This window comes from Dasypus novemcinctus, chromosome 27 (genome assembly GCF_030445035.2).
Source record: "Dasypus novemcinctus isolate mDasNov1 chromosome 27, mDasNov1.1.hap2, whole genome shotgun sequence".
In the NCBI taxonomy this organism is placed as follows: Eukaryota; Metazoa; Chordata; class Mammalia; order Cingulata; family Dasypodidae; genus Dasypus; species Dasypus novemcinctus.
The window spans coordinates 46,706,244-46,732,386 of NC_080699.1; the positions used below are offsets into that span (position 1 = coordinate 46,706,244).

Here is a 26,143-nt window from a genome sequence, read left to right on the forward strand (position 1 = left end):
TTTTCTCAAATTGCCTACTCAATTCTGAGAATTTCATCAGCCAGAGGCAAGTATAAAGCCTCTTCCACTTGCTGGTCTCTCCTGTAAGTTGACTCCTTGATCTATGGCATAGGCATTGGTGTCTACTTGAGCTCTGCAGTAACTTCATCCTCTAGGAAAAGGCTTCCAGTATAATATTCTCTACCAGTAGTGAAATCAGGTACCTTGTCTTGTTCTAAACATTAAGAAGAAGGCTTTCACACTTTCAGGATTGAATATTTGAATGCTGGTGTTTTTATATATATATTCTTTTTATCAAGTTGAATAAGATACCTTGTAACCTCATTTTACTGAGTGTTTTTTAACATGAAAAGGCTTTGAATTCTGTCAAATTCATTTTCTGCATCAATAAAGATTTTCATGTTATTTCCCCCATCATTGTGTTAGTGTGAAGTATTTCATTAATTGAATTTCTTATGTTAGATACCCTTGCAACCTGGGGAAATCTCCCTTGGTCATGGTGAATAATACTTTAATATTCTGATGGATTTGGTAGGCTAGTCATGTTGTTGAGGGTTTTTGCATCAATATGCATAAGGGAAATTCTCCTTGGTTTACTTTCTTTGTTATGTCTTTGTGTAGATATAACAAAACCCAAAAATTCAAGTGTTTCATCAGTAGCAGATAATGGGATGATTTTCTTTTAGCCACTTATAGATTATTCAAGAAGAAAATTTAGTTTTCCATAAGAACAAATATATAGAGCATGGGTGGCTCCCAATGGGGGAGGACAGACTAGAGTCTCAAACCCTCAGCATTGTTGTATCTATGAATCTTGTCCTTCAAGCAGTAAATTTGTTTGTCACTGTGGGCCCTGAGAGGAGGGGGAGAGAGTGATAGAATAGATGGAAGAGAGGGTAACTGGAGGGCAATGGAATTGTTCCACAACCTTTTGCAATGATGGGTATAATGCATGCTAAATTTCACCAAAAATTTATAAGAATGTATAATCTAAAATGTAAACTATAATATAAACCATAATGTAACAAAAACTTATAAATGTGTACAGTCTAAAATATAAACCATAATGTAATCCATAATGGAACCATGGTTGGTAGCTATGTTTCAGTATCTGTACATCAGCTGTAGCAAACCGAACATACATATGTAAAAAGATCATTGCTGGGGAAATGGGAAAATGGTTTGTTGTTGGGTATATTGGAGTCCCCTATATTGCATATGTGACTTTACTGTGATCTAAAACTTTTTTGAAGACAAAATGAAATGTAAAAAGAATGTACACACAGAGGAAGGAATGAAGGAGATTGCCTTGCCACTGTCCATTCAGAGCAACACCTATTCTTGTAATGAAAGGCAAAATGTCAAAAACAACATTTTTACCCCAAATTATTTTTTGTTTTATTTTTGTGTTTCTAAATTATTATGTATTATATTTCTAATCTTTAAACCAGTCAATACTATTTCATTTTCCTACTAATTCAATTCAGCAATGTAATAGTCTTCATTTTTTAAGAAGTTTTAGATCACAGAGGTGTTCAACTATGGCTATGGAGGAGCATTGGTGCGAAATGTCATTGATGGGGGATGCAAAGGTGGGAGGGAACTCTCCAGTGCATGCATATTGGGTATATAGATTTGCTCAGATGTTGATTGGTTATCGTCATAGAGGATAGACTTACAAATGACAACTGAGGGAGTACTGACTTCCCATCCAGGGGAGCTCTGTCTTATTCCCCAATGGAACAGCAACAGCCCCCCCAAGTGAAAGGACAAAGACCAATGAAGAAGGATGTTCTAGTGATGGACCCTTGATAATGATGGCTATGGTTATGAGCCTGTGTGCTTGAAATTTCAACTAGGCTTAGAGTGGCAGGATGCCTAAGAGTTACCTCCTAAGAGCCTCCATGTTGTTTAAATGTGGCCACTCTCCAAGCCAAATGCATGTAAATGCATTACCTTCCCTGTAGCATGCAATGTGACTCTCAAGGATGAACCTACCTGGCACCAAGAGATTTCTACCATCACAAGCTGGTGATGCAACTAGAAAAATAATTTGGAATAAAAGGGAGAAATAGTAAAGAAAAATGAATTTATATGGCTAAGAGACTTCAAAATGAGTTGGGGTATCATCAGGGGGTTGCACCTACGTGTGTTCCAGCAGGACCCCAGAAACAACCAAAGTAGATACAACCCCAGTTATTGGTGCTCCTGAGGGCTACGGAGACACACATTTTTGACAGTCATGGCAAATGGCTCTGGATTTCAGTGCCATGCCAGTGGGCCCTGTTTTGGAATTTGTGCTCCTGAATGTGATGGAGCTGGACTCAGATATATCCTCTCTACACATACCTCTTCTATCACTTTAAATGAACCTGCGGTTGTTGGTGGAGTTTTTGTATGCTCAGGAGACTTGAATCTCTGGACTGTCCATGTGCCAGATGGGTTTGAACCTAAGCAGTGTTGCAACACCTACAGTCTGGTTCATTGGACTAACCCAGGTCAGCTGATGGGAGGAGAGAATGGTAAATCACCATACCAGGGAACCGAGAGTGTCTACAACTGCAAGAAGGAGAATCATGTCCTTCAGCCATGTGAGAGGTAAGCCCTCTCTCAACTTAGTGGTGGAGTGGACATAACTATCCCAAGGTCCACCAGATGGAGGAATATAATATGGATTGGAGTGGGCTTGTCAGTATTCTGCTATAGAACTGTTGTGATTCTAGCATTGGAAGAAATTGTATCATTGTTTTGGAGACCATGGCCAGGGCATTTGCTGAGGGCAGGGAGAGGGAAGAAGAGGTTGATAAGGGGCATTTTCAGAATCTTGAGTTGTCCTGAATGATATAAAGGGATGGATGCAGAACACTGCATATCCTGCCATAACCCACTGGGTGGACTGGGGGAGAGTGTGAACTACAAATCAAACTATGTTCCATGTGGAGAGACATTGATCCAGGATGTATTCACCAAATGCAATGAATGTACCTTACGAATGGAAGTGGATGTTTATGTGGGAGGTGGGATGGTGGAGGTTGGGGAGTGTGGTATATGGGAACCTCTTATGTTTCTTAATGTAACACTTTGTGTGATCTATTTATCTTTTAAAAGATAATAATAATAAATAAATAAAGGAAGATCTACATTAAAAAATAAAGTAAGTAGAGGTCTAGGAGAATAGGGCATTGTTGAAATGGTCTGCATCACTCAGTAGGGATATGTTCTAAAAACATCTTTTCTTAAGAATCATTTTACCAGCTAGCTGTATTAGGAATCATGAAAAGGTCATGAAAGAGCTACACTTGCCCTCTCTCCTAAAATACACACAAATATTAAGTTTGGCATTCATCATCAACTCTTCATGGTATGGTGTGAGGTAGTAGGGTGGACTGGTTCTTAGCAGCCAATTCTCCCTTCCTTTGTTTCTCATTCTAGCACTCCAGAGGAAGATGAACTAACATGTGCAGTGCCTATTTAACCAACACTTATGGCTAGAGTGTCTTACGGCCTGGATTGCAGAACATGCAGCATATTTGTTGAGCCAACAATATCAGTGGACTCTTCTTGATTATATAGTGTTCCTGATGATTATAGAGGCATCAACGTTCTTGGTTGGCCTGTTTTTCAGTGTTTTCTACTTCCACTTACTTGAAAGACATATATCTAGAATTCAGAGTACATGCTTACTAAGTTTGTTCTCAACATTCTGAGACGTTTTTGAAATAGAGGTTCTGCCGGGATAAAATCATCCATAGAAGAAATTATTTGATACAAGAACTGAGTGCACAAACACAGATCTCCAGGCTAGAAATCTGGGAATTGATATATAGGTTATTGGTTGTCAGAACAAGAATAACACTATTTCCATTGGATAAATGGATACCGCTAGTGTATATATAGCACTGGCAATTCTGATTCACAATACTTTGCATGACCTTTCCACTAAAGACAGTGCCTTAGGAAAATTTTCACAAGTTGGCTGGTTTATGTGATAGATTATTTTGTTCAGAATCATAATCCAAGAAACTTAGACTGGGTTATGTCCTTTAATTGCACTGGAAAGACCATTAAAAATGACAAGCTGCAGATTTTTAGTTCTCAGATTAAGGGATAATCAAAACCATGAAATGTTCTAGGACCGTATGAGTCAAGTCTTTTTTCTCTGAAAACTTCAGTCAAATATGGACATGATTCAAGATCAGAGTCTGAACCTGCAGGCTGGTAAATTACAAAATAAGTTGAGCTTTGCCAAAAACATGAAGTTATTAAAAAGAAATGACCAGATCATATTTTTTTTCCAAAGTTGGACACAAGCTCAGAGCAATTATTAATCCCAAAATGCCACTCCAGTTTGCCCGTCGAAGGGATGGCTCTGGAGTGAGGTAATGGAGAAAATATTAGCCTTTTTCAACTCCCAGATGAAACAGTAGGTCTCCAATAATATGCTGATATTATCTCCTAATATCTGGGAGTAAGTCTTGAAAAAGTTATAGCTGGCTGTGGACAAAATACCCAAATTTCTTTTTTTAATCAATTTTATCGAAACATATTCATAAACCATATAATCCATTTAAAGTGTACCATCAATGGAATTTGGTGTAATTACAGAATTGTGCATTCATCACTTCAATCCGTATAAGAGCATTTTCATTACTCCAAAAAAGAAAGAAAGAATTCATTCAAAACAAAACAAATAACACAGAAAACCCTATTCCTTTTTAGTCATCTCTCAATCTTGCTATCCTTCTCCTTCATACATAATTGCTTATCAGTTTTCATCTCTGTAATTTATTTGCATGTATAGACAGCGTCCAACAATATATAATATTTTGTCTAATTTTTTCACTTACTATACTTCCTTTTTTAACATTGAAGGATGGTTATTAGTCTATTAGTATACATTGCTGTCCATAATATATTTTGCTTACACTTTTGCAAAAATATCACCCTGATATTAACATCTTATAACGTTAACATATATTGTTCTGATTCATAATACGCATTCTCATATGTGCACTATTGACAGTACTTATTTTTCACAAGAGTGTTTGGTATTCTATACAGTTCCATATTTCATTTTTTAGCTTTTCTTCTAGTGATATACACAACCATTGACTTTCCATTTCAACCATTATTATATTCATATATTAGAGCTGCTAATTACAAACACTATGATGTGCTTTCACCATTTCAATACATTTCCAAATATTTAAAAATAGACTTTTTAGCAATTCTGCACAGATTAAAACCCAACTTCTTATTCTCTAACCTCACACTATTTTCTGGTAACTTTTATTCTAGTTATTAACTTCATGAGTTTGCTCATTATATTCAGTTCATAGTTTCAAAATCATACAATATTTGACCTTTTGTGTCTGGCTTGTTGCACTCAACATAGTGTCATTCAGTTTCATCCATGATGTCATATGCCTCATGATTTCATTTCGTCGAACCACTGAATAATAGTGATCTCACGTATATACAATGATTTGTTTAAACATTTGTCAGTTGATAGATTCCTGGGTTGTTCCCATCTTTTGGCAATTGTGAATAGTCCTGCTGTGAATATCAGTGTGTAGCTGTCAATTCATGTCCCTACTCCCAGTTCTTTTTATCTATGTAAGTTTTAAAGATTAAAAAAAAAATGGTGAGGCAGCTTTCTCGCACTGCTCTGTATTTCCACCCAGGGTCACTCCTGTATGATGTGGCATTCCAGCATGGACTGGACTCTGCATGGGCCAGCTTGCTGTGTGAGCCAACTTGCGCTCACCAGGAGGTCCAAGGCATCGAACCCTGGACCTCCTACATGTTAAGATAGGAGCCCAATTGGTTGAGCCACACCTGTTTCCCTCAGTATTTTTTGATATACATCTAGTAATGGTATTGCTGGTCACATGGTAGATTTATATCTAAGTTCCTTAGGAACTTCCAAGTAGACTTCCACAGTGGCTGTGAAATTCTGCATTTCCGACAACAGTGAATAAGCACCCTAACCCTCCACCTCCTCTTGAATATTTGTTGTTTACTTTTTTTTTTTTACCTGTGGCCACTCTGTTAAGTGTAAAGTGAAATCTCATTGTAGTTTTGATTTTCATTTCCCTAAGCACTGTTATTAAACATTTTCACATGACTTTTTGCAATTTGTATTTCTTATTATGAAAAATGTCTATTCGAGCTTTTTGTACAGTTTTTAATCATGTCCAGTTATGTTCCTTTAAAAGAGATAAGACCCTTTCCTCTTCATCATTTCCTCAGTCCAGTTGTCTTAATATTGCTGAGTTTAGGATCTCTTTAAATATCATGGATATTAAATCCTTTTTGGATGTGCGATTTCCAAATTTTTCTTCCATTTGGTAGGGTGCCCTTTTACCCTCCTCTCAAAATCTTTTCAGGTGCAAATATTTTTAATTTTGAAGAGGTTCCATTTAGCTAGTTTTTTCCATTGATCTTCATGCTATGGGTTTATGGTTTTAAAGAACGCCACATACCCCAAAACCTTGAAAAAGTTGCACTACCTTATCTTCCAGGAATTTTCCTGACCTTTATGTTGAGATCTTTGATGCATTTGGAGATGATTCTTTGGGAATGGGGTAGTGGTTCTCTTTCTTTCTTCTGTTTAAGGATATCCAGCCATTTGTTGAAGAGACTGCGATATCCCAATAAAGTGGAATTGGTAGGTTTATCAAATATCCATTGCCTGTAGATGTGAGAGACTGTTTATGATTGATCAGTTTGATTCCAGTGATCAATCTGCCAATCTTTATGCCAATAACATGCTGTTTTGACTACAGTAGCTTGGTAATACACTCAATATCAAGTTGAATAAGTCCTCTGAATTCAGTCTTATTTTTAGGGTGCTTATTTTGGCTATTTAGGCCCCCCGTACCTTCCAAATAAGTGTGGTAATTGAATTTTATATTACTGTAAGGTAGGCTGTTAGGATTTTAATTTTGAGTGTGTTGAAATATAAATCAGTTTGCTTAGTTGATATTTTCATAATATTTAACTTCTAATGATTTAACACAGAATATCCTTCCAATTGTTCTGGTCTTTTATTTCATTTTACTTTGTTTTTTCTATTCTGTAAATGAAGACTATTATGGTAGGAAACTCCAAGAGAAATTTCCTGAAATGTTCTCCCTATCGAAAAAATTGTTAAACAGCAATATTGCAACTCTGGAAGAATCAGAGGTTAGTGACCATCAATGTTGAATAATCATGGGTTGTAATGTCTATTACCACCCCATTTCTCTTATGTTGAATGTGCAGGAGAAAGGCACATATGGGGGGTGAAATGTGAATTATTTCAACATAATCAGATGATAACTACAGTTCAGTTTGTGATCACTTTCTGGAGACAATTAACACAAACCTTGCAATAATTATAAAGTCTTTGGTATGACAGGCTATTTTTCACCAAATACACATAGCAAAGGAGGAATTGCTTTCATATGGCAGAGAATGAAGTACATATTTATTTTTCTAACAACCACTATAATTTTATACATACCTGAAGTAAAAATTTTACTTCTGAAATTTCAGGCAGAAGATTTTGTCTTCAACATTGCAGGAAGGAATATGAGAGAAGTCAAATGATTTAAAGGAAATTACATAATAAAGAGATTTTTTAATATACAAAAATTAGAGAGAGAGAATTCTAGGAATTAGGCATGTAGCAGATTTTTTTCTATGCATTCATAAAATTATCTAGATTTAATCTCCCAGGGATTGACTTCACCTAATCACAAGAAAATTTCTAAATGTGAGGCAGAAGAATATTTTATAGATTGTTTCTCACCTGGAAAGCTTTTAAAGGTCTGCTTTATGTCCTTGTTTCTAAGACTGTGGATAAAGGAGTTCAACATGGGAGTGACAACTGTGTACAACACTGAGGTTATTGCATTTGCCCTTGAATTTGTGTAGCAGCAGAGCTAAGATACACTCCAAGAACTGTACTATAAAACAAGGACACTACTGATAGGTGAGACCCACAAGTTGAAAATGCGTTATATTTACTTCCAGCTGTTGAAATTCCCAAAATGGAAGCTATAATCTTAGAGTAGGTGTAAAAGATCCCAGTGAGTGGAATAACAGCTAGAAATCCATGTGCAAAATGCATTACTAGGTCTTTGAGGAAGGTGTCAGAACAAGCAAGTTGAACCACCTGATTAAGTTCACAGAATAAGTGGGGCTTTTCCAAATCTGTACAAAAAGACAATCACAAAACCATTAAGTCATGCAAAAGGGAGACAAAAGTGCTCAATAACCAGGATGCCATAGCAGGAGGCCACAGACCTGACAGTTTATGATGAACAAGTAGTGCAGGGGGTGACGGATGGCAATGAAACAGTCATAGACCATCACAGTCAAGAGGGAGATATCTTATCCTGAAAAAAAAAACCCTGAAAAAATACATCTGGGTAAGACAGTTTTCATAAGTTACAGTTTCGCTTTCTGTCTGGATGTTCAGCAGGATCTTTGGGGCAGTGGTGTAAGTGAAACAGATATCTGTAAAAGAAAGGTTGGAGAAGAAGAAGAACATGGGTGTGTGGAGGTGGGAGTCTGAGATGATGGCCAGGATGATGAGCAGGTGTGCAAAGACAGTGACCAGGTACATGGACAGTACCTCTCAAAGAGGATGGGCTGCATTTCTGTATCTTCACAGAAACCCAGCAGGATAAATTCTGAAACGTGTGTTTGTTTGTTTTTCTATTTCTGTATATACAATGCAAATGCTGGAAAAGAGACCAGAGAAATGCAAATTTTGACAGAATCAGCTACCACCAAATTAAAATAAATGCTATGGTTTGTAAGTGCAATACATTAATTATTATATGTAGATACATCTAGTGTACTTAATATGGAAATACTGGGAAAACAAAGGCTCCTTTTAATCTTTTTTATTACAGTTTCTACCATGGATTGAACTAGGGACCCCATATATGTGAAACAGGTGCTCAACACTGGACTACACTGCACCCAACTCTTACTTCTGGATGCTCTTTCTGACTAGCCACCCTTGTCAATAATTCAAATATTTTCTCATGGCAACAATTTTCACCACAAATTCTGTGGAATTTATTTTTATTCAACAAAGATTTTGATCAACCATTTTGTGCCCCCAATTGAAATGTTGGGGTAATATATATTGGTGATGGTAGCGCAATATTCTGAATGTAATTAGTATTACCAATTGTACATTTGAAAATAGGAAAAATGGGAAATTCAGAGTTTTAAATAATCAATTAAATAATTAATTAGAGCTATTCAGCCTTAGCATATGTAATACACAATATTGTTATGATGCCGTTTCTTTCCAATGTGATCTCTACATTCAACTCAACCCACTTCTAAATGCAAGCAAGTTATTTTGAGGATACTGACAAACTACTTCTAAAATTTTATGGAAAGCCTAAAACCAAGGAAGCCAATAATATACTGAAGAACGAATTGTAGGACAACACTAACTGATTTTGTGGCTTACTAATAAAAATAATCAAACAGTGTTGTCTTTTTTAAATAGACACATATTTTAATGTTAAAGAACCCAGTACTAGATCCACACCAATTCCATCAAATGTTCTATGGCATAGGAGAAAGTTCACTTCAATGGAGAAACTGTCATCTTTTCAACAAATGGTTCTGGGACAATGGGAAGTATAATGCCAAACAAAAAGAGAAATTAGGCACAGATTTTATATATTTCACAAAAGCTAACTCAATATAAATCATACTATACTCTCATGTAAAATGCAATGTATAAAATTCTAGAATAAAACATACAAGAAAATAAAGATTCCAAGGTTTGGTGATGTGTGTTTAGGTATAGCAGTAAAAGCATGACCCATGACAGAATAAAATCCATAAGTTGTACTTTATTAAAATGAAAAACATCTGCTCTGTGAAAGACATTTATAAAGAAAAGAAAAGTAAGTCAACAGAATTGGGGAAATATTTGCAAAGACTATACCAATAAATTGTTTGTATTCAGGAAAAAAAACAAAGAATTATTGACACCTAACATTAAGAAAGCAAAAACCCAATTAAAAATTATTAGCAACCATACTGTAATATTCTTACATCAATGTCAAAGAGGTACTGTGTTTATGGTAGGGGAGTATGGAAGAGATATGCCAAATGTATGCTATGGATGATAATGGTAATAGTCTGATGATATTATCTCAAAATCTATAACAAATATTTCAAAATCATTTCGTATGTTTGTGAAGGGTTGTTGTATGGGAATTCTGCATGATTGTTTTGTAAGTTCACAACCTCTTTAATAAAATATTTATAAAATAGGCTGAGAGTGAATGTAATTCAAGTGATCGAGCACCCGGTTCAATTCCCGGGACCTTCTTAAAAACCAACAAACAAACAATAAAAAATCTCAACTCTCATTAATGAGCAGTTGAGCGACTGCTTCCCATGTACAAGGTACTACGTTCAATCCCAGTGCCTGCTAAAAAAAAATGGGCAAAGATCTGACCAGAATCCTAACCAAGAAGTTACAGTTGCCAACTATATGTGAAAAAATGCTACAAATGACAGGGAAGAATCTCAAATGTTTGTTGCTAAAGAAACCAGTCTAAACCCCTAAATATGTATGATATCAACACATTTTATGACCTTCTGGGTAAGGCAAAACAATGGTGACAATAGAATGATCACTGGATGCCAGGGCCAAGGGAGGGGTCCAGAGGGTTGAATAGGTAAAGTACAGGGCAATTTTTAGAGCAATGAAACTGTTCTACATTATACTCTATTTATAGGCATCTGATATTATACATTTGTCAAAACCCATTGAACTTAGCACAAAGAGGGGACATTAATGAATGCAAATAAAAATCAATTGACAAGATATGAATAACATTAAAAAATGACCTGACTCTCTGAAAATGCACGAAATGCCCTCACTAAAGGTTATGGGGGGAAATTTGCTGAAATAGTATATGAACAGAGTCTATAAAATTAAGTCAGTGGACATTGTATATAAATTCAGTACTCTGGCTGATAAAGTTGTGTACCAACAGGGTATGGGTTAACGATCCATTTACTTCTATACATTACTCTGGTATCAAGCAGTGAAGTAAATGGAGGACGAATGGGGAAATCTGCTACTCACCGTGGTGTGTGAGTTTACAGATAAACAAGGGAGGGCACTGGACCGTTTTCTGTTAAAGGTTTATAGTTAAATACATCAGTATAAACTCATGTGGAGGTGAATATAGATACAGAAGTTTCATGTAGAAATAATTACAGATATGTGCATATATACATGGTAGTTGTTAAAGGTTTGCAATAATTAACAAACCATACCTCAGTTTCCCCTGATATGCATTGGAGAAAAGGTAAACCCCCACCCCTGTGTGGCACTTTCCCACAGGTTAAACAAAACAATCTCATAGAGACTGGAGTAAAGTGAGATATAGATCTGCACCATCTGTATATGAGAGGGAGATTGGAGATCTTTACTACCTCTACCTGCATATCAGAGGGAGACAGAGACAGAAACCATCACTATTTACAAAATCTTTAAGGGCTTACGGATCAAAAGAAACATTTGCTCCTGCAGCATTCCAAGAAGCCATAGACTCCCTCAACCTGCTCCCACTACCTCACTCGGACCCTCAACCCCCCTCTCACTATCATTTCCCCACCTAGGAAAGTTCCGTATAAATTCAAGTCCCCCCTTTCAGGAGTGGGCTGAAGTCTGTTCTTCAGACCCCCTCCACTGGGAGAGCTTCTCAATAAACAAATTCTTTGCTATAGTCAATCAGTCTCCATGACCCAGTAAGAGCCATATTTTCTCCAACAGTAGTGTACACAAATATAATTCCTTATCATCTCCTTGGAGAGGGCCAAGTAGAAAGACACATATGGTGTCCAGACTTTGGATTTTAAAACCATTCTACAATATGAATCTTGTTGGACAAACTGTTGAATGCAGGGCTCTGACAAGAAATATACAAAAAGATCCTGGAGAATCTTGTAGTACAGAAATAAAATCCTCAACAACAGGGATAATGTAAAACAGACATAGGGCACAGCTGAAAGAGCTCCCACAGCCAATATTGGAACAAACTGAACAACAAAATAAAATAGCACTTTATCACAATCCAAAGTATAAAATAAATGAGGGAACTATTTTTGAAAACTCACAACACTTTATGATTATATTGATCCAACATTTGAATCCCTGTTCACTCTTCTTGGTGTCCTTTATTCTTGGAGCACTCTACTTTTTATTTTATTTTCTTCTATCACATTAATTTTTAAAATATTTTATTGTCTTTTTTTAAATTTTTTAATTTTTTTATTTTTTAAAATTATTTATTTATTATTATTTTTTTAAATTACATTAAAAAAAATATGAGGTCCCATTCAACCCCACCGCCCCCGCCCCCCACTCCCCCCACAGCAACACTCTCTCCCATCATCATGACACATCCATTGCACCTGGTAAGTTCATCTCTGAGTATCACTGCACCCCATAGTCAATGGTCCACATCATAGCCCAAACTCTCTCACGTTCCATCCAGTGGGCCCTGGGGAGATCTACAATGTCCCGTAATTGTCCGTGAAGCACTATCCAGGACAACTCCACGTCCCGAAAATGCCTCCACATCTCATCTCTTCCTCCCGTTCCCCACACCCAGCAGCCACCATGGCTACCCTTCCCACACCCATTCCACATTTTCTCTGTGGACATTGGATTGGTTGTGTCCATTGCATACATAGATCACACAAAATGTTACATTAAAAAATATGAGGTTCCCATATACCCCACTCTCACCCCAACCTTACTCCTCCCAAACCAACAAACTCTTTCATCAGTGTGGCATATTCATTGCATTTGATGAATACATTTTGGAGCACTGATACAGAGCATGGATTATTGGTTCCATGGTAATTTATACTCTCCCCCAATCTGTTCAGTGGGTTATGGCAGGATATACAATGTCCTGCATCTGCCCCTCCTATATCATTCAGGACATGTACTCTCTTCTTATACCCCTTCTTCTCTTGAAATTACCCCAATTTTTACTTCAAGTCTCAGTGCAATCATCAGCTCCATTTTGAAATCTTCACTATCCTCCATGGGATGAGTCCAAACTCCTGGATCCACTTCAGCAGGATTTCAGGGCCACCACAGGATATCGCTTGTACTAACTTCTATTTCTCTTGCATGTATCTGTTTGAGATGTGGGACAATGTCTTGCTCATTACTTGATTCCTAAAATAATATTTTGTGACTACCATGAAGTATTTGATGACTTAATTTTGATTAGTGACTAAAATAAAAAATCAATGAATATGGTTAAACAGATGTTTACAACAATTGTAGACAAAGAAGTAGTAAAACAAGGAAAAATGCTGCTGAGAGAGGGAAGCCCCATGAGTGAGAGCTAACATCAGAGGACTCAGATTGGAGAAAGAAGATTGTTGTATCTGTTATCTCCCACTATAATCAGGCTTTTTAAGAAGCCAGGACTTTGTATTTTAAGTGTTCTTTATGCACATAATTTGTTGACTCCCTTAAAGTTTCTACCAGTAAAAGGATATCCCTGGTGTCCCAATACAGCACCTGTGAAGATTCTATGACACACCCAGAAATTATCAAGGCATTGTCTATGTTCATCAATGCAGATTATTTCTTGAATGATGAATGGGATTGAATATTCTCCTCCCATGAAGAAAAGTGAGTTTGAACCACTCACAAGGACTCTAAAAGACAAAATTGCATTTTCTCTTCACCAGAGATTAATAAAATAGTCTCAAGACAGTGCAGGGGAAGAATTTAGACTTTTCAGGCCTTGAGGGATTCCATTCCCATAAACATCATTAATCAAATATTCTTTTGTCTCTATTATCACTGAGATATTTACTTCTATAGAGATAAGGAAGAAAACACAATGAAAACAGGTGCTGATTTTTGACCCTTGGGAGAGAGCTTTGGAGTTTCATGTTCAACTATTATCACAGGGACTCCCTCCTTTCTAGAAGGTCTCCACTCTTTAGGAATGAGTTCTAATATTGCAAGGTTTCCCAAAATGTTTTACTTATCTCTGATTCTGGAGAGAGATTCTGAGTAGACTAAAATATCTTATGTCTTCAATCTCTCTCCTCTGGAGTTGGCACTCATACATGGAGCTTCCCTCTCTCAACAGGATTCCTTCTTGTGTCACTGCTTTACTCCCCCATATTTAGCAATTTCTGTTCAATTCACTTAAACATTTGTTTTCTGAGTCATTGAAGAGTTATTTATCCAGCAATACTGTATGGTGAGCAGTAAACTATGTGCTGGGAATGAAGAGATGGGTAAGATACTTAGCTTCCTCTCAACCATCTCACAGACTAAGCAAGACAAGAGAAAAGGAAACAAATAATTGCAAAAACCTAATGTGGTATTGGAGTCCTCCTGAAGTGTATTTCCATATAAATTAGGATCAACTTTTCAATTTCTGCCAAAAAAGCCTGTGTGACTTAGAAGATAATTATATTGAAGCTATAGAATACTTTGGGTAACACTGACACTTTAATATTATTAAGTCTTCCTATCCATGTACACAGATTGCCCCTTGCCTTTTACTTAGGTGTTTTCTAATTTCTTGCAGCACTTTTTTGAAGTTTTCATTGTGCAACCTTTTTAGTTAAAATTATTCCAAGACATTTTGCTCTTTTAAGGGCTGTATTAAATAGATTTCTTTTAAAACATCCATTTAAGAATGTTCTTTGGTGGTGTATAAAACACAATTAATTTTTACATGTTAACCTTGTAGCTTGCATTTGGCTAGATTCATTTATAAGCTCTAGAATTTTCTTGTGGAAACGTTGGCATGTTCTATATCATGATATCACTGAAAACAGTTTTACTTCTTCCATTTTAAAATGGATACTTTTTATTTAGTTTTATGGCCTAACTTCCTAATTTACAGTATAACAGTGAATAGCAATAGTTAAAGCAGGCATCATTGGCTTGTTGCAGGCATCAAGGGGATGGCTTTCACTTGTATAGCATTAAGTATAAGATTACCTGTGTTTATACATGTATGCTATTTATCATGTTAAGGAAGTTACTTTGTATTCTTATTCTTCTGAGTGCATTTATCATGAAACTGTTGGAATTTATTATTCTCATTTCTGTATCAATTGAGATATTCATGTGATTTTCTTCTTCATTTTGATAATACAGTTTATTAAATTGATTTTCTTATGTTGTTGAACACCTTTGCATCCTGAAATATATCCACTTGATCATGGTGGATACTTCCTTTAATAGTCTGTTGGATTCAATATATTAGATTGTGTTGAGTGCTTTCGGGTCTATATCTATAAGGGGAATTGGTTCTTGGTTTTCTTTCCTTTTTATGACTTTATGTAGCTTAGATATCAAATAACTTTAGCATCAGAGAATGATTTTGGATGTGACACCCTGATGCCAAGTTGGAATATTTTGAAAAGTATTGTAATTATTTCTTCTTTGAATATTGCATAGCTTTTATTATGGAAACTGACCCTAGACTTCCATTTTTTGGAAGATGTTTGATAAATTATTGAACCTCTTTACTTGTTACAGTTTTGTTGAGATCTCCTATTTCTTTGTAGTCAATTTAGGTAAATTGTGTGTTTCTAGGAATTGGTCCATTTCTTCTAGATTATCTAGATTCTTGGCATACAAATATTTATATTATTCATTTATAATCTCTTTAATTTCAACAATATCTACTAACATCCTCAATTTCATTTTGGATTTTGGTAATTTGCATCTTCTCTTTTTTTTCTTTTTTGATATAAATAAGTCTTTACAATTTTATTGATCTTTCCCAGGACCAATTTTATTGGTTCTCTCAATTGCATTTCTATATTCTATTTCATTTCTCTCCATTGAAATCTAGGTTATTTCCTTCTTCCACCAGCTTTAAATTTAGTTTGCTCTTCTTTTTCTAGTTCCTGCAAATCTGTAGAGAGCCTATTGATTTGAAATTTATATTTTAATACAAATATCCATGTATGTTTTAAATTCATCCAAAACCTGGCCTAGCAAAAACACTGAATTTAGCCAAAAATAAATAATAAAATGGACCATGATGGGTAGCATTATTTAAGTGCTAGCTGCAGCTTTGACACTGTCATTAATGAAGAACTTGAAACTCTATGTTGATGGATAGGTTTTATATGAAAATGACACTCTTGGAAAAGATTCCTGTATAAAATTAGAATATTGCAAATAAATAAAGAAACAGAAAAGTTGATAATTGGGATTATAGTGGCATTTTAAAGGTTAACAATTTATGTACACACCAATCAAATATGGGTATCAAGATACACACTTGCCTGACCTTGGTGCTTCAAGTTGGGGAAGCCCACTGAACGAGGGGCCAGCCTGGAATCTGAAATCACAGCACCTATTTGGCCTTGAAAGCTCTAGGTGGAAAAGTTAACATTAAATAGTATTGGCTGGCTAATGTAAAAAAAAGTCAAATGTAAATCTTCTCATTCCCACCAAGTCCTCCAAAAATCCTCACAAATATAGGCACAACAAATTAAACAAAATACAAATTAAATAGACACTAAGAAAACAAGTTACCAAACTGACAGCCAAAAAAAAAAGCAGATAGTGTGAAAAAGGCTTTAACTGTTATGGATTTTGAAATTACTCAGATACAAAATTTGAAACAACACTTTTTAATGCATTTTAGAAAATGTAAAAAAATCTTATAAATATATAACATGGCAGAAACATATTTCAATAAGAAATCACATGGAATCTGTAAATTTGAAATGTACAATGAAGAAAGTTATATTTTTCATGTAGTGGAATTGGGGGAAATTTAGCTGCAGTGGAAGCCAAAGCCCTCACCACCACCCTGAAACATAAATTAGAAAATAAATCAAATTTATATATGTGGACTTTCCTACATCTGACAGTTTTTCTGTTAATAGATAACAGGTAATAATAGATAGTATATAATTTCTTATAAATCTGCATTATAGAAACTTCAGGAGGTGAAAAGCACATGTAACCATATTTGAGATACTGTACATCAGAGCTATGAAGATATTTCCAATTCTTCTGAGAAGAGTGATCTGGAAGTAAGGTGAAATGAAGATGGTGGCATTGTGGAAAGACACTAGGAGAGTTAATCTAAGATCTTCTCATTCAATATAATTCAGTACTCCAGAATATGCTTCAATTGTAAACTCAACTCTTGGAAGTGGAGGAAGAAATCATCACTCCTATGTTTGAAATATACTCACTTAGACACTGGCTACATTATTATGGTGCATTATTAGAAGTAAGAACTCTGTTACTGCTTTTTACTGTGTGTTAGTTTAAATGATGTTCCTTAGAACTGAGAGTATTTATTCTCACTTCCCTACTCTGGACAATATTATTCAATTAACAGCGTTCATCTTTTCTAAATTTCTCATGGCAGGGTCACAGGAAATAATTATTCTACTTACACAGCATAATACAGAAGAACAGAATAGAGCTCACTCACAATGAGTCTTTTTCTATATCATGTACATTTCATTGTTCACCTGCAGCCATCAAGTCTCCCACTTTCCAGGACAATATTAGTGTTTCCCTCTCTAACATGTTGTTTATCCCTCAGTCAATACATGGAAGTTTCTTTAGCAGAAATCTATATTTTAGGGCCACTCTTCAAGTTTTCCCTTAAACAAAACACTAAACTGCACTTAAGTTCCAGATTACTGACCATCTGTTTATTTTTTTTTTCTTATAGCCATTTATAGGTTTTTAAGGAATAAAGTTAGATTTCTATGAGAACAAATTTGTACTCTCAGTTCAGAGTTAATCATTATTGTTTCCACATATTTTAGGGCCCTGGAGAAAAGCATAACTGTACTGACAAAGCAGGAATACTTTTTTTTCCTTCATGAGATAAAAATAGGAGATGCAGGAATGGGAAGTAATTAAGATCTAGGAGAGCATAGCAGATTTGAAACACTCTCCATCACTCACTTCTGACCAATGCTTAAAAATTTTTCTTAGGAAACAATGTACCAAATAGGTATATATATTAGATGGGAAACAGAAAGTTCTTATGAAATTTGAAAGAATACAATCACCCTCTCTTCTTAAATACACTCAGAGTATAAGTAAGATTGTGGTGAGCTGGCTCTTTTTTTTTTTTTTGTCTTTTCCTTTTTTAAAAGATAATTCAATTACATAAAATGTTACAGAGAACATATAGGGGATTCCCATATGCCCTGCTACTCACACTTCCCATATTTTCCCACATTAGCAACATCTTTCATTAGTGAGGTACATTCATCGCAATTCATAAACACATTTTGGAGCATTGCCATTAGGAATGGATTAAAGTTTACGTTGCAGTTTACACTCTCTCCCACTCAATTCTGTAGGTTATGACAAGATGTATAATGGCCTTATCTGTCAATATAATGTCATTCAGGACAATTCCCAAGTGCCTAAAATGCCCCCGTGTTACACCCGTTTTTCTCTCTCTCTGTCCTTAGAACTTCCAGAGACGGCTGCTACCATATCAGTGATATTCCTTCCATCTCTTTCTTAGCAGCCTTTTCTCCCTCTTTCTGCCTTGTGTTCCTGTATTGCATAAGATGGGGAACTAGCAGGTATGCTGTCTACTAACTGACACTTAAGGCAAGAACGTCCTGCTACCTGATTGCAGGAAGGATGCATATTTGTGGAGCCAACAATTTCATTGGAGTATCCTTGAGTATACAGTGTTCCTGATGATAATAGAAGTATCAACTTTCTTAGCTGGCCTCTTTTCCAGTGCTTTCTATAATTTCAGTTACTTGAAAGGTGTAAGTCTAGCATCTTCAGAAAGATGAATGTACTTGCTTACTTTATTTTTTCTCAAAACTCTTAAAAATTCTTTCTGGTTTGTAAGAGATTTCCGCTTAGAGAAAATAAACCATGCAGGTAAAGAGACTTCTGCTTGAAGGAAATAAGCCATACAGGTAAACTCATTGTAAAAGAACTGAATGCAAAAGCACATTTATTCAGGATAGGAATCTGGGAATAGGTCTATCAAGTTTTTGGGAGTGAGAACATCAATGACACAATTCCAGAGGATAAATATACACCACCAGTGTATGTATACCTTGGAAAAAATATGATTCATAATATTTATTATCCCCATGGGAAAATCCTCTTTGCTTATTTGATCAAATATAAACAAAATAAACTGCATAGGATGATCAAATATAAATAAAATAAACTGCATAGAAACAAATTTAAAGTCTAAAGACATACAAACTTTGTTTTAAAGCTTCATTAGCAGTTAAAGCATCTCCTTACTACCTTCTCCAGCCTTCTCTGTGGATCACAGTGATGCATTCAGAAGCCTGTTAACTAACACAGTTTTGAACACTTTTCTACTGGTTCTTTACCTGCTCATTGCCTGTCAAGCCTTCAGAGTGCAGAATAAATTTAAGACTTCAAAGTAAAAGCCAAGGAGGAAAAAAGGAAACCTCACTCACCAAACAAACAAACAAAAAATCTACTATTTCCAGAAGGTCAAGGACTTTCTTCATTTCCTTCACCTATCCACCAAATTGATGAGACTCATGTTGCCATTGCATTGCCTATTTTTAAAAGTGGCAAGAAGGAGCTGACACCTCAGGTGGCCTTGCCATGCGGTTTCTGTTTCCAGGGCAGTCATTCTTATGGTGCATATTCCTCACATCATGTCTGCCTTGGACAAATTAAAATGCAAGATGTCTAACTTAATCATCCTATATTATATGCAGTAACCTCTAAAGGCAATGTCTAGGAAAGATTTTGACTAACTAGTTCATGTGATAATAAATTATTTTGCTGGTAATCATAATTCAAGAAATGTAGAGTGAGCTGTGGCTTTTACTTGTATAGGAGAGACTTCCAAAAAGGAATGACAAGCTGAAGAATTTTAATTCTCAGAATATGGTGAAATCAAAACACATAAATTTTAGAAGACTGCATTAATGACATATTCTTCACTGAAAATTGCAGTTCTGATATGGGTAAGACTTGAAAACAAGAGTCTGAACCTGTGAGCTAACAAATTACAAATAGAGACTGAACTCTTAGCTTTCCCAAAGAATGTAAAGTGCATACAAAAGAAAAAAAAATTCCCAAAAATGACCATTAGCTCAGAGCAATCACTAATCCCAAAATGGCATTCTGATTTGCCAGTTAAAGTCCATGGATCAGGTAATGGATGAAGCATTCACCTTTGTCCATGTCACAAAGAACAAAGTAGGTCTACATAAAAACCTAAAAGTATTTCCCACTATCTGCATTGAATAGTTGACAAAGACATAGTTGGAAAGGGGAAAACATGCACACTGTTTTTTTTATGATCTGTAAGTGTGAACTATTATTGTAGGAAATGCCAAGAGAAAATTCCTGAAAATGTCCTTACCAATGAAAATAATTTTTAAAGGGTAATCTTGAATTGCTAGAAGAATCACAGAAATTATTGAGACCATCTATGTTTGAAGAATCAGGGATTGTTTTGTAGATTACAATTTTACTTAACTTATGATTGGAAATGAGCAGGAGAAAGGAGTATACTGGAGTTGGAATGTGGTTATTGTAAACCAAGTAAAATGGCGTCTCAGTTCAGATGTGACCTCTTTCTGAAGTGAATGAATAAAATCTCTGGAACCTGCTACACAGCCTGTGATGTGAGATTATTTTTTACCCAAACTATATAACACGAGTTGCTTTCATCTGGCAGGGACTGCAGTACATCTTCATCCCTCTCGAACCTGCTATTATTTTATATGTACAGAAATACCTGTACTAAATATTTTCCTGCTGAAAATCCATGCAACTCTTTCTGCTTTCAATACTGATTCCAGGTAATACAATAAGAGAGATCACAGGATGTAAAATATTTCAGAAGAAACAGGTGTCCTTAATACATAAAAATTAAAGAAATTGAATTCTGAAAATTAGCCAAATAACAGATTATCTCTCTATTCACTTATAAAGTTTCTAGATTTAGATCTCCCAGTGTTTGACCTCTGTTAATAATGAGCATTTTTCTAAATTTTAGACGAAGTTTCCTTTTATAGAGAGAATGTTTCTCATTTTTTTTAAGGCCTGCTTTATGTCCTTGTTTCTAAGACTATAGATAAAGGGGTTCAGCATGGGAGTGACCACAGTGTACATCACTGAGGTTATTGCATTTGCCCTTGAGGTTTGGGTAGCAGAAGAGCTAAGATATACTGCAAGACCTGTACCATAAAACAAGGTCACTACTGAGAGGTGCGACCCACAAGTAGAAAAAGCTTTATACTTGCCCTCCGTTGTTGAAATTCTCAAAATGGAGGATGCAATCTTAGAGTAAGAGAAAAGGATTGCAGTAAGTGGAATAACACCCATAAGTCCAGCATCAACATACAGCACCAGGTCATTGAGGAAGGTGTCAGAACAAGCAAGTCGGACCACCTGATTTACTTCACAGAAAAAGTGAGGGATTACCAACTCTGTACAAAAAGACAATTGCAAAACCATTAAGCTGTGTAAAAGAGAGAAGAAAACACTCAATAACCAGGATGCCAGTAACAGGAGTCCACAGAGTCGAGGGTTCATGATGACCATGTAGTGCAGGGAGTCACAGATGGCCACGAAGCGGTCATAGGCCATCACAGTTAAGAGGGAGATGTCTAATTGTCCAAAAAGTATGAAAAAATATACCTGACTGAGGCAGTTTTCATAAGTTATAAGTTTGCTGTTTGTATGGATGTTAAGCAGCATTGTTGGGATAGTCGTGGAAGTGAAACAGATATCTGTTAATGACAGGTTAGAGAGGAAGAAGTACATGGGTGTGTGGAGGTGGGAGTCAGAGATGATGGCCAGGATGATGAGCAGGTTTCCAAATATGACAATCAGGTACATGGATAGGAACAGCCCAAAGAGGAGAGGCTGCAATTCTGTATCATCTGAGAGACCAAGGAGGACAAATTCTAAAACATGTGTTTGGTTTTCCATGTAGCTGATGAAACTACTAGAAAAGAGACCAGAACAATGAGAATTTAGCAACAGGCAATGACCCACGGATTATTATAAATGCTATGTCTTGTAAACACATTAAATTAATGATTTTTCTCTTATATATAAATAAACCTATTATGCTCTAATGGAAAATGTCAGAGAAAACAAATGTTCTTGCTTCTCCTTGAAAATTCTGGTGACTAGCCATCCTTGTCCATAATTGGGAATATATACTCATGGCAATATTTTCCACTAAAAATTCTCTTAGAATTTTTTTATTCAGCAAATATTTTAACCAGTTAATTTGTATCCTTTGATGAAAAAGTTGAAATAATGTATATTGGAGATCGTGGCACCACATTTGAATGTAATTAACATTACCAAATTTTAAAGGAAATTTTACTCAATATGAATCATACACTTACAAGTAAAATGAGAAGCATAAAACTTCTGGATTAAAACATACAAGAAAATTTAGGGGCCAGTGATTTGTTGATGAGTGTTTTGATATAACACTGAAAGAATGATACAAGAGAGAAGAAAATTTAAAACTTGGGCTTTGTTAAAATATAAAACTGCTGCACTTTGAAAGACTTAATAGGGGAATGAAAAGAAAATCAACAGGCTTGGAGAAAATATTTATGAAACATATATCTGATAAATTATTTGTATTCAAAAATATAAAAATCTCTTAACACCCAAAAACATGACAGCAAATAATTTAAAAATTGGCAAAAGATCTGAACAGAATTCTCACCAACAAGATATAGAATTGACCAAAAAGTATAAACAAAAAGATGCCCAACATCACTTGTCATTAGGATATTGCAAAATTTAAACCACAATGATATTTCACAACATGCTTATTAGAATAGCTAAAAGCCTAAATACTGAAAATAACAATTGCTGGTGAGAATGTGGCACAATACAGGATTTAATTCATTGTTAAATGAGAATAAAAAATGGTAGAAGCAGAAGACTGTTTAGTGGTTTCTTGTAAAACTAAATATTGTCTTACCCATACAATCCTGCCATTGTGCTCTTAGGTATATGTGTGGCTTATATGAAAACTTAAGTACACACAAACACTCAGAGGTGAATATTTCTAGCATATGTATTTATAATCCCCCAAATCTCTAAACAACCAACAAGTCATTCCATGGGTGAGTAAACACTGCTATATCTACGTAAGGGAATAAAGATAAGAGATAAAGAATAAATGTTCCATCTAGCCACAAGAGGCAGGATTTATCTCAAATGACTGCTGCTAATTGAAATAAATGAAGGTAACAACAATACATAGATATGCTATCAAATATGTGACCTTCTGGATAAGTCAAAATATCAGAGTCTAAATCAATGATCAGTATTTGACAGGTTTTAATGAGAGGGGAGGTGTGTTGAATAGGTGAAACACAGGTGAATTTTTAGAGCAGTGAAACTATTCTGTATAACACTGTAATTGTAGGACCATGACATTATGCATTTTTTGCATATTTTATTGTCTTTTTTTAAGGATACATAGATCACAAAAAATGTTACATTAAAAAGTGTAAGAGCTTTCCATACACCTCACAAACAAGCCCATCCCTGTCCTCCCACATCAACAACCTCTTTCATCATTGTGGCAAGTTCATTGCATTTGGTGAATGCATTTTAGAGCACTGTTGCACTGCGTTAATTATAGTTTACATTGTATTTTACACTAGTGAACCTTGATGTATGCAAACTAAAAATTCATTTACAAGGTTAAGGAAATCCCAGAATGGAATGCAAATTATTCAAAAAGCATCTAACTATTACAATGCATGATATGCCCTTTCTAGTTAATGGAGGAAAGGTTCTGAAAGAAGTAATACTGGAATATGTATAGCATCTGAAAAATGAAGTCATGCACACTGTACCTAAGTACTGTACTCTAATTGATACAGTTTTATCCCACCAGGGTATGGTTTAACAGCTTTTAAAAATTCTGTATCTGTGTCAATCAAAGAAATAAATGGATTAGAGATCAGGGAAGGTTGCCAACTGTCTAGTGGAAGTTTACAGATAAGAAAGGAAAGGAGGCTAGACTTTTTTATGTGATAATAGTTTAGAGGTAGACTCATCAGCATGAACTCACAAGTAGGTTAATATAGATATGGAGGATTTCATGTATAAATATGTATTGATATGTGTATATGCAAACATATTTCCTTAGTCTTTCATGAGAGATGGCCTAGATGCCCAAAATCAAAGAGCTGCATTTATTATTCTAGCAATAGCAAACACTTATTATTGATCTAAAGGCAGTGGCCATCAGAGTTTCTGAGGGATGCGAGAGGGAAGAACAGGCATAATATATGGGTATTTTCATGGTATTGGATTCTGCATGACATTGTAGTGACAGATACAGGGCATTGTATATTTTGTCATAACTTACAAAATTGTGTGGGTCAGAGGATAAACTATAATGTAAACTGTAGTCCATGGTTAGTAGCAATACTTCAATATGTGTTCAATAGCTGTAATAAATATACCACACTAGTGAAGGATGTCGTAAATGTGGAAAGTGTGGGAGGGGGAGGGAGTGGAGGATATGGGAATCCCTTATACTTTTTAGGTAACATTTATGTAATCTAAAGCTTCTTTAAAATAATAATAATTATTATGATTAAAGAAATAAATGAGGAGAACTTTTGTCCAGACCTTGGATTTTAATACACCATTGTCCAGTATGAGGCTTCTTGGAGAAATGGTTGATTCTAGGATAGTGAAAGAAAAATACAAGAAGAGCCAAGGCTATCTCACAGTTCAAGAAAGGAAGTGGGTGCTAAAATAAAACCCTCAATGATGGAGTGTATCAGAGAGACAGGGCATAGATGAAAGAGCTCCCATGGAAAAAATGGAACAAATCGAATGGAATAAACAAAATAGTATTACATCTCAACCCACAGTATCAAATAAATGTCATGAATCCATTCTGATATAGATAAATCATTGCCTAAATAAATAAAAAGAGGCAAATTTTCCATGGAGAAGTATTCCAATAATTTATGCAGATATTGCACTCTCAAGAAGGTGTAACATAAACCCCACTCCTCAGCTTCACCTAGTGACATCTTTCCAAAGGTGATACATGGAAAGACAAAGAAATGAGGAACTTTACTCTGGGGGAACCTCAAAACACTGTTGATCAAGGTTAACATCAGCAGTGATAAGTCACGTTGATAGGATGCACCCTGGATATGATGTGATGAAAATCGCACTTTACAAATGGTGTCTTCTTCCAAACACACTTAATCCTAGTCTAGCATGAGAAAAACATCAGACAAATCCCAGCTAAGGTATATTTTACAAAATGCCTGACCAGCATTCCTCAAAAAATTTCAGCTCGTCAAAAACAAGAATGGTTTGAGAAACTGTCCCCATCACAAAGGGACTAAGAATTTATGACGAATAAGTGTAATCTGGTATTCTGGATGGATGATGTCAATAACAGGGGAAAGTGAGTGCATGGTTATGGAAACTCTCTAGTATTCTTGCAAATTTTATGTAAACCTATCAGAGTTTTTAAAAAATGTAATTAAGAAGCAAATTATTAGTGAAATGCAAAAACTTATGAAACAACAAGCTCAGAGCTTCATTCCAGACGTTGTCACACACTTTGGACAAGATTATCTCACTGCTGTAAGTCTTATATTTTTCATCCATTAAATCAGACTATTGAAGGCAATATCATAGAGTAATTGGAAGAAATATATAAAATAATGAATATAAATGTCCAGCATTAAGCCTAAAATTAATAGTAAATATTTTTATACATTATGATTTGACTCCACACAGATTCACTCCTCACACCTTTCCCACATCCACTGTGATATTTCCATCCCTCATCATCTCTTCAAGGATTTGAGAGCAAGAATAGTCACAATGACTCAGAGTGAGCTTTCCAATGGGCAGCCTTTTCATTATCTTCTTTAAATTCAACACTGACTCTCCAGTAACTTCAAACATAAATATCTATCCTGTGAGCAAAACACAAGGATCTCCCTCATTTGGTTCCTGCCAACCTGTTAAGGCTCATGGTCCACTTGTCTTTCTCCTGCCCTTCATTGTTCACCAGATATTAATACTATTTCTAAAAGTCACCACATCTTTTGG

General features: G+C 35.5%; 1 protein-coding gene and 1 pseudogene across 1 annotated transcript; both read right to left on the reverse strand.

Annotated features, from left to right (window-relative positions):
* Positions 1-122: 122 nt before the first annotated feature.
* LOC139437737 (olfactory receptor 7A10-like) lies at positions 123-13,099 on the reverse strand (annotated as a pseudogene).
* A 5,460-nt stretch (positions 13,100-18,559) lies between these two features.
* Positions 18,560-21,997, reverse strand: LOC139437738 (olfactory receptor 7A17-like). Its single transcript, XM_071212288.1, has 2 exons — positions 21,099-21,997; positions 18,560-18,644 (listed from the first exon to the last, which is right to left on the reverse strand). The coding sequence occupies exons 1-2, from the start codon at positions 21,995-21,997 to the stop codon at positions 18,560-18,562; spliced, it is 984 nt and encodes a 327-aa protein (XP_071068389.1).
* Between the last annotated feature and the right edge of the window lie 4,146 nt (positions 21,998-26,143).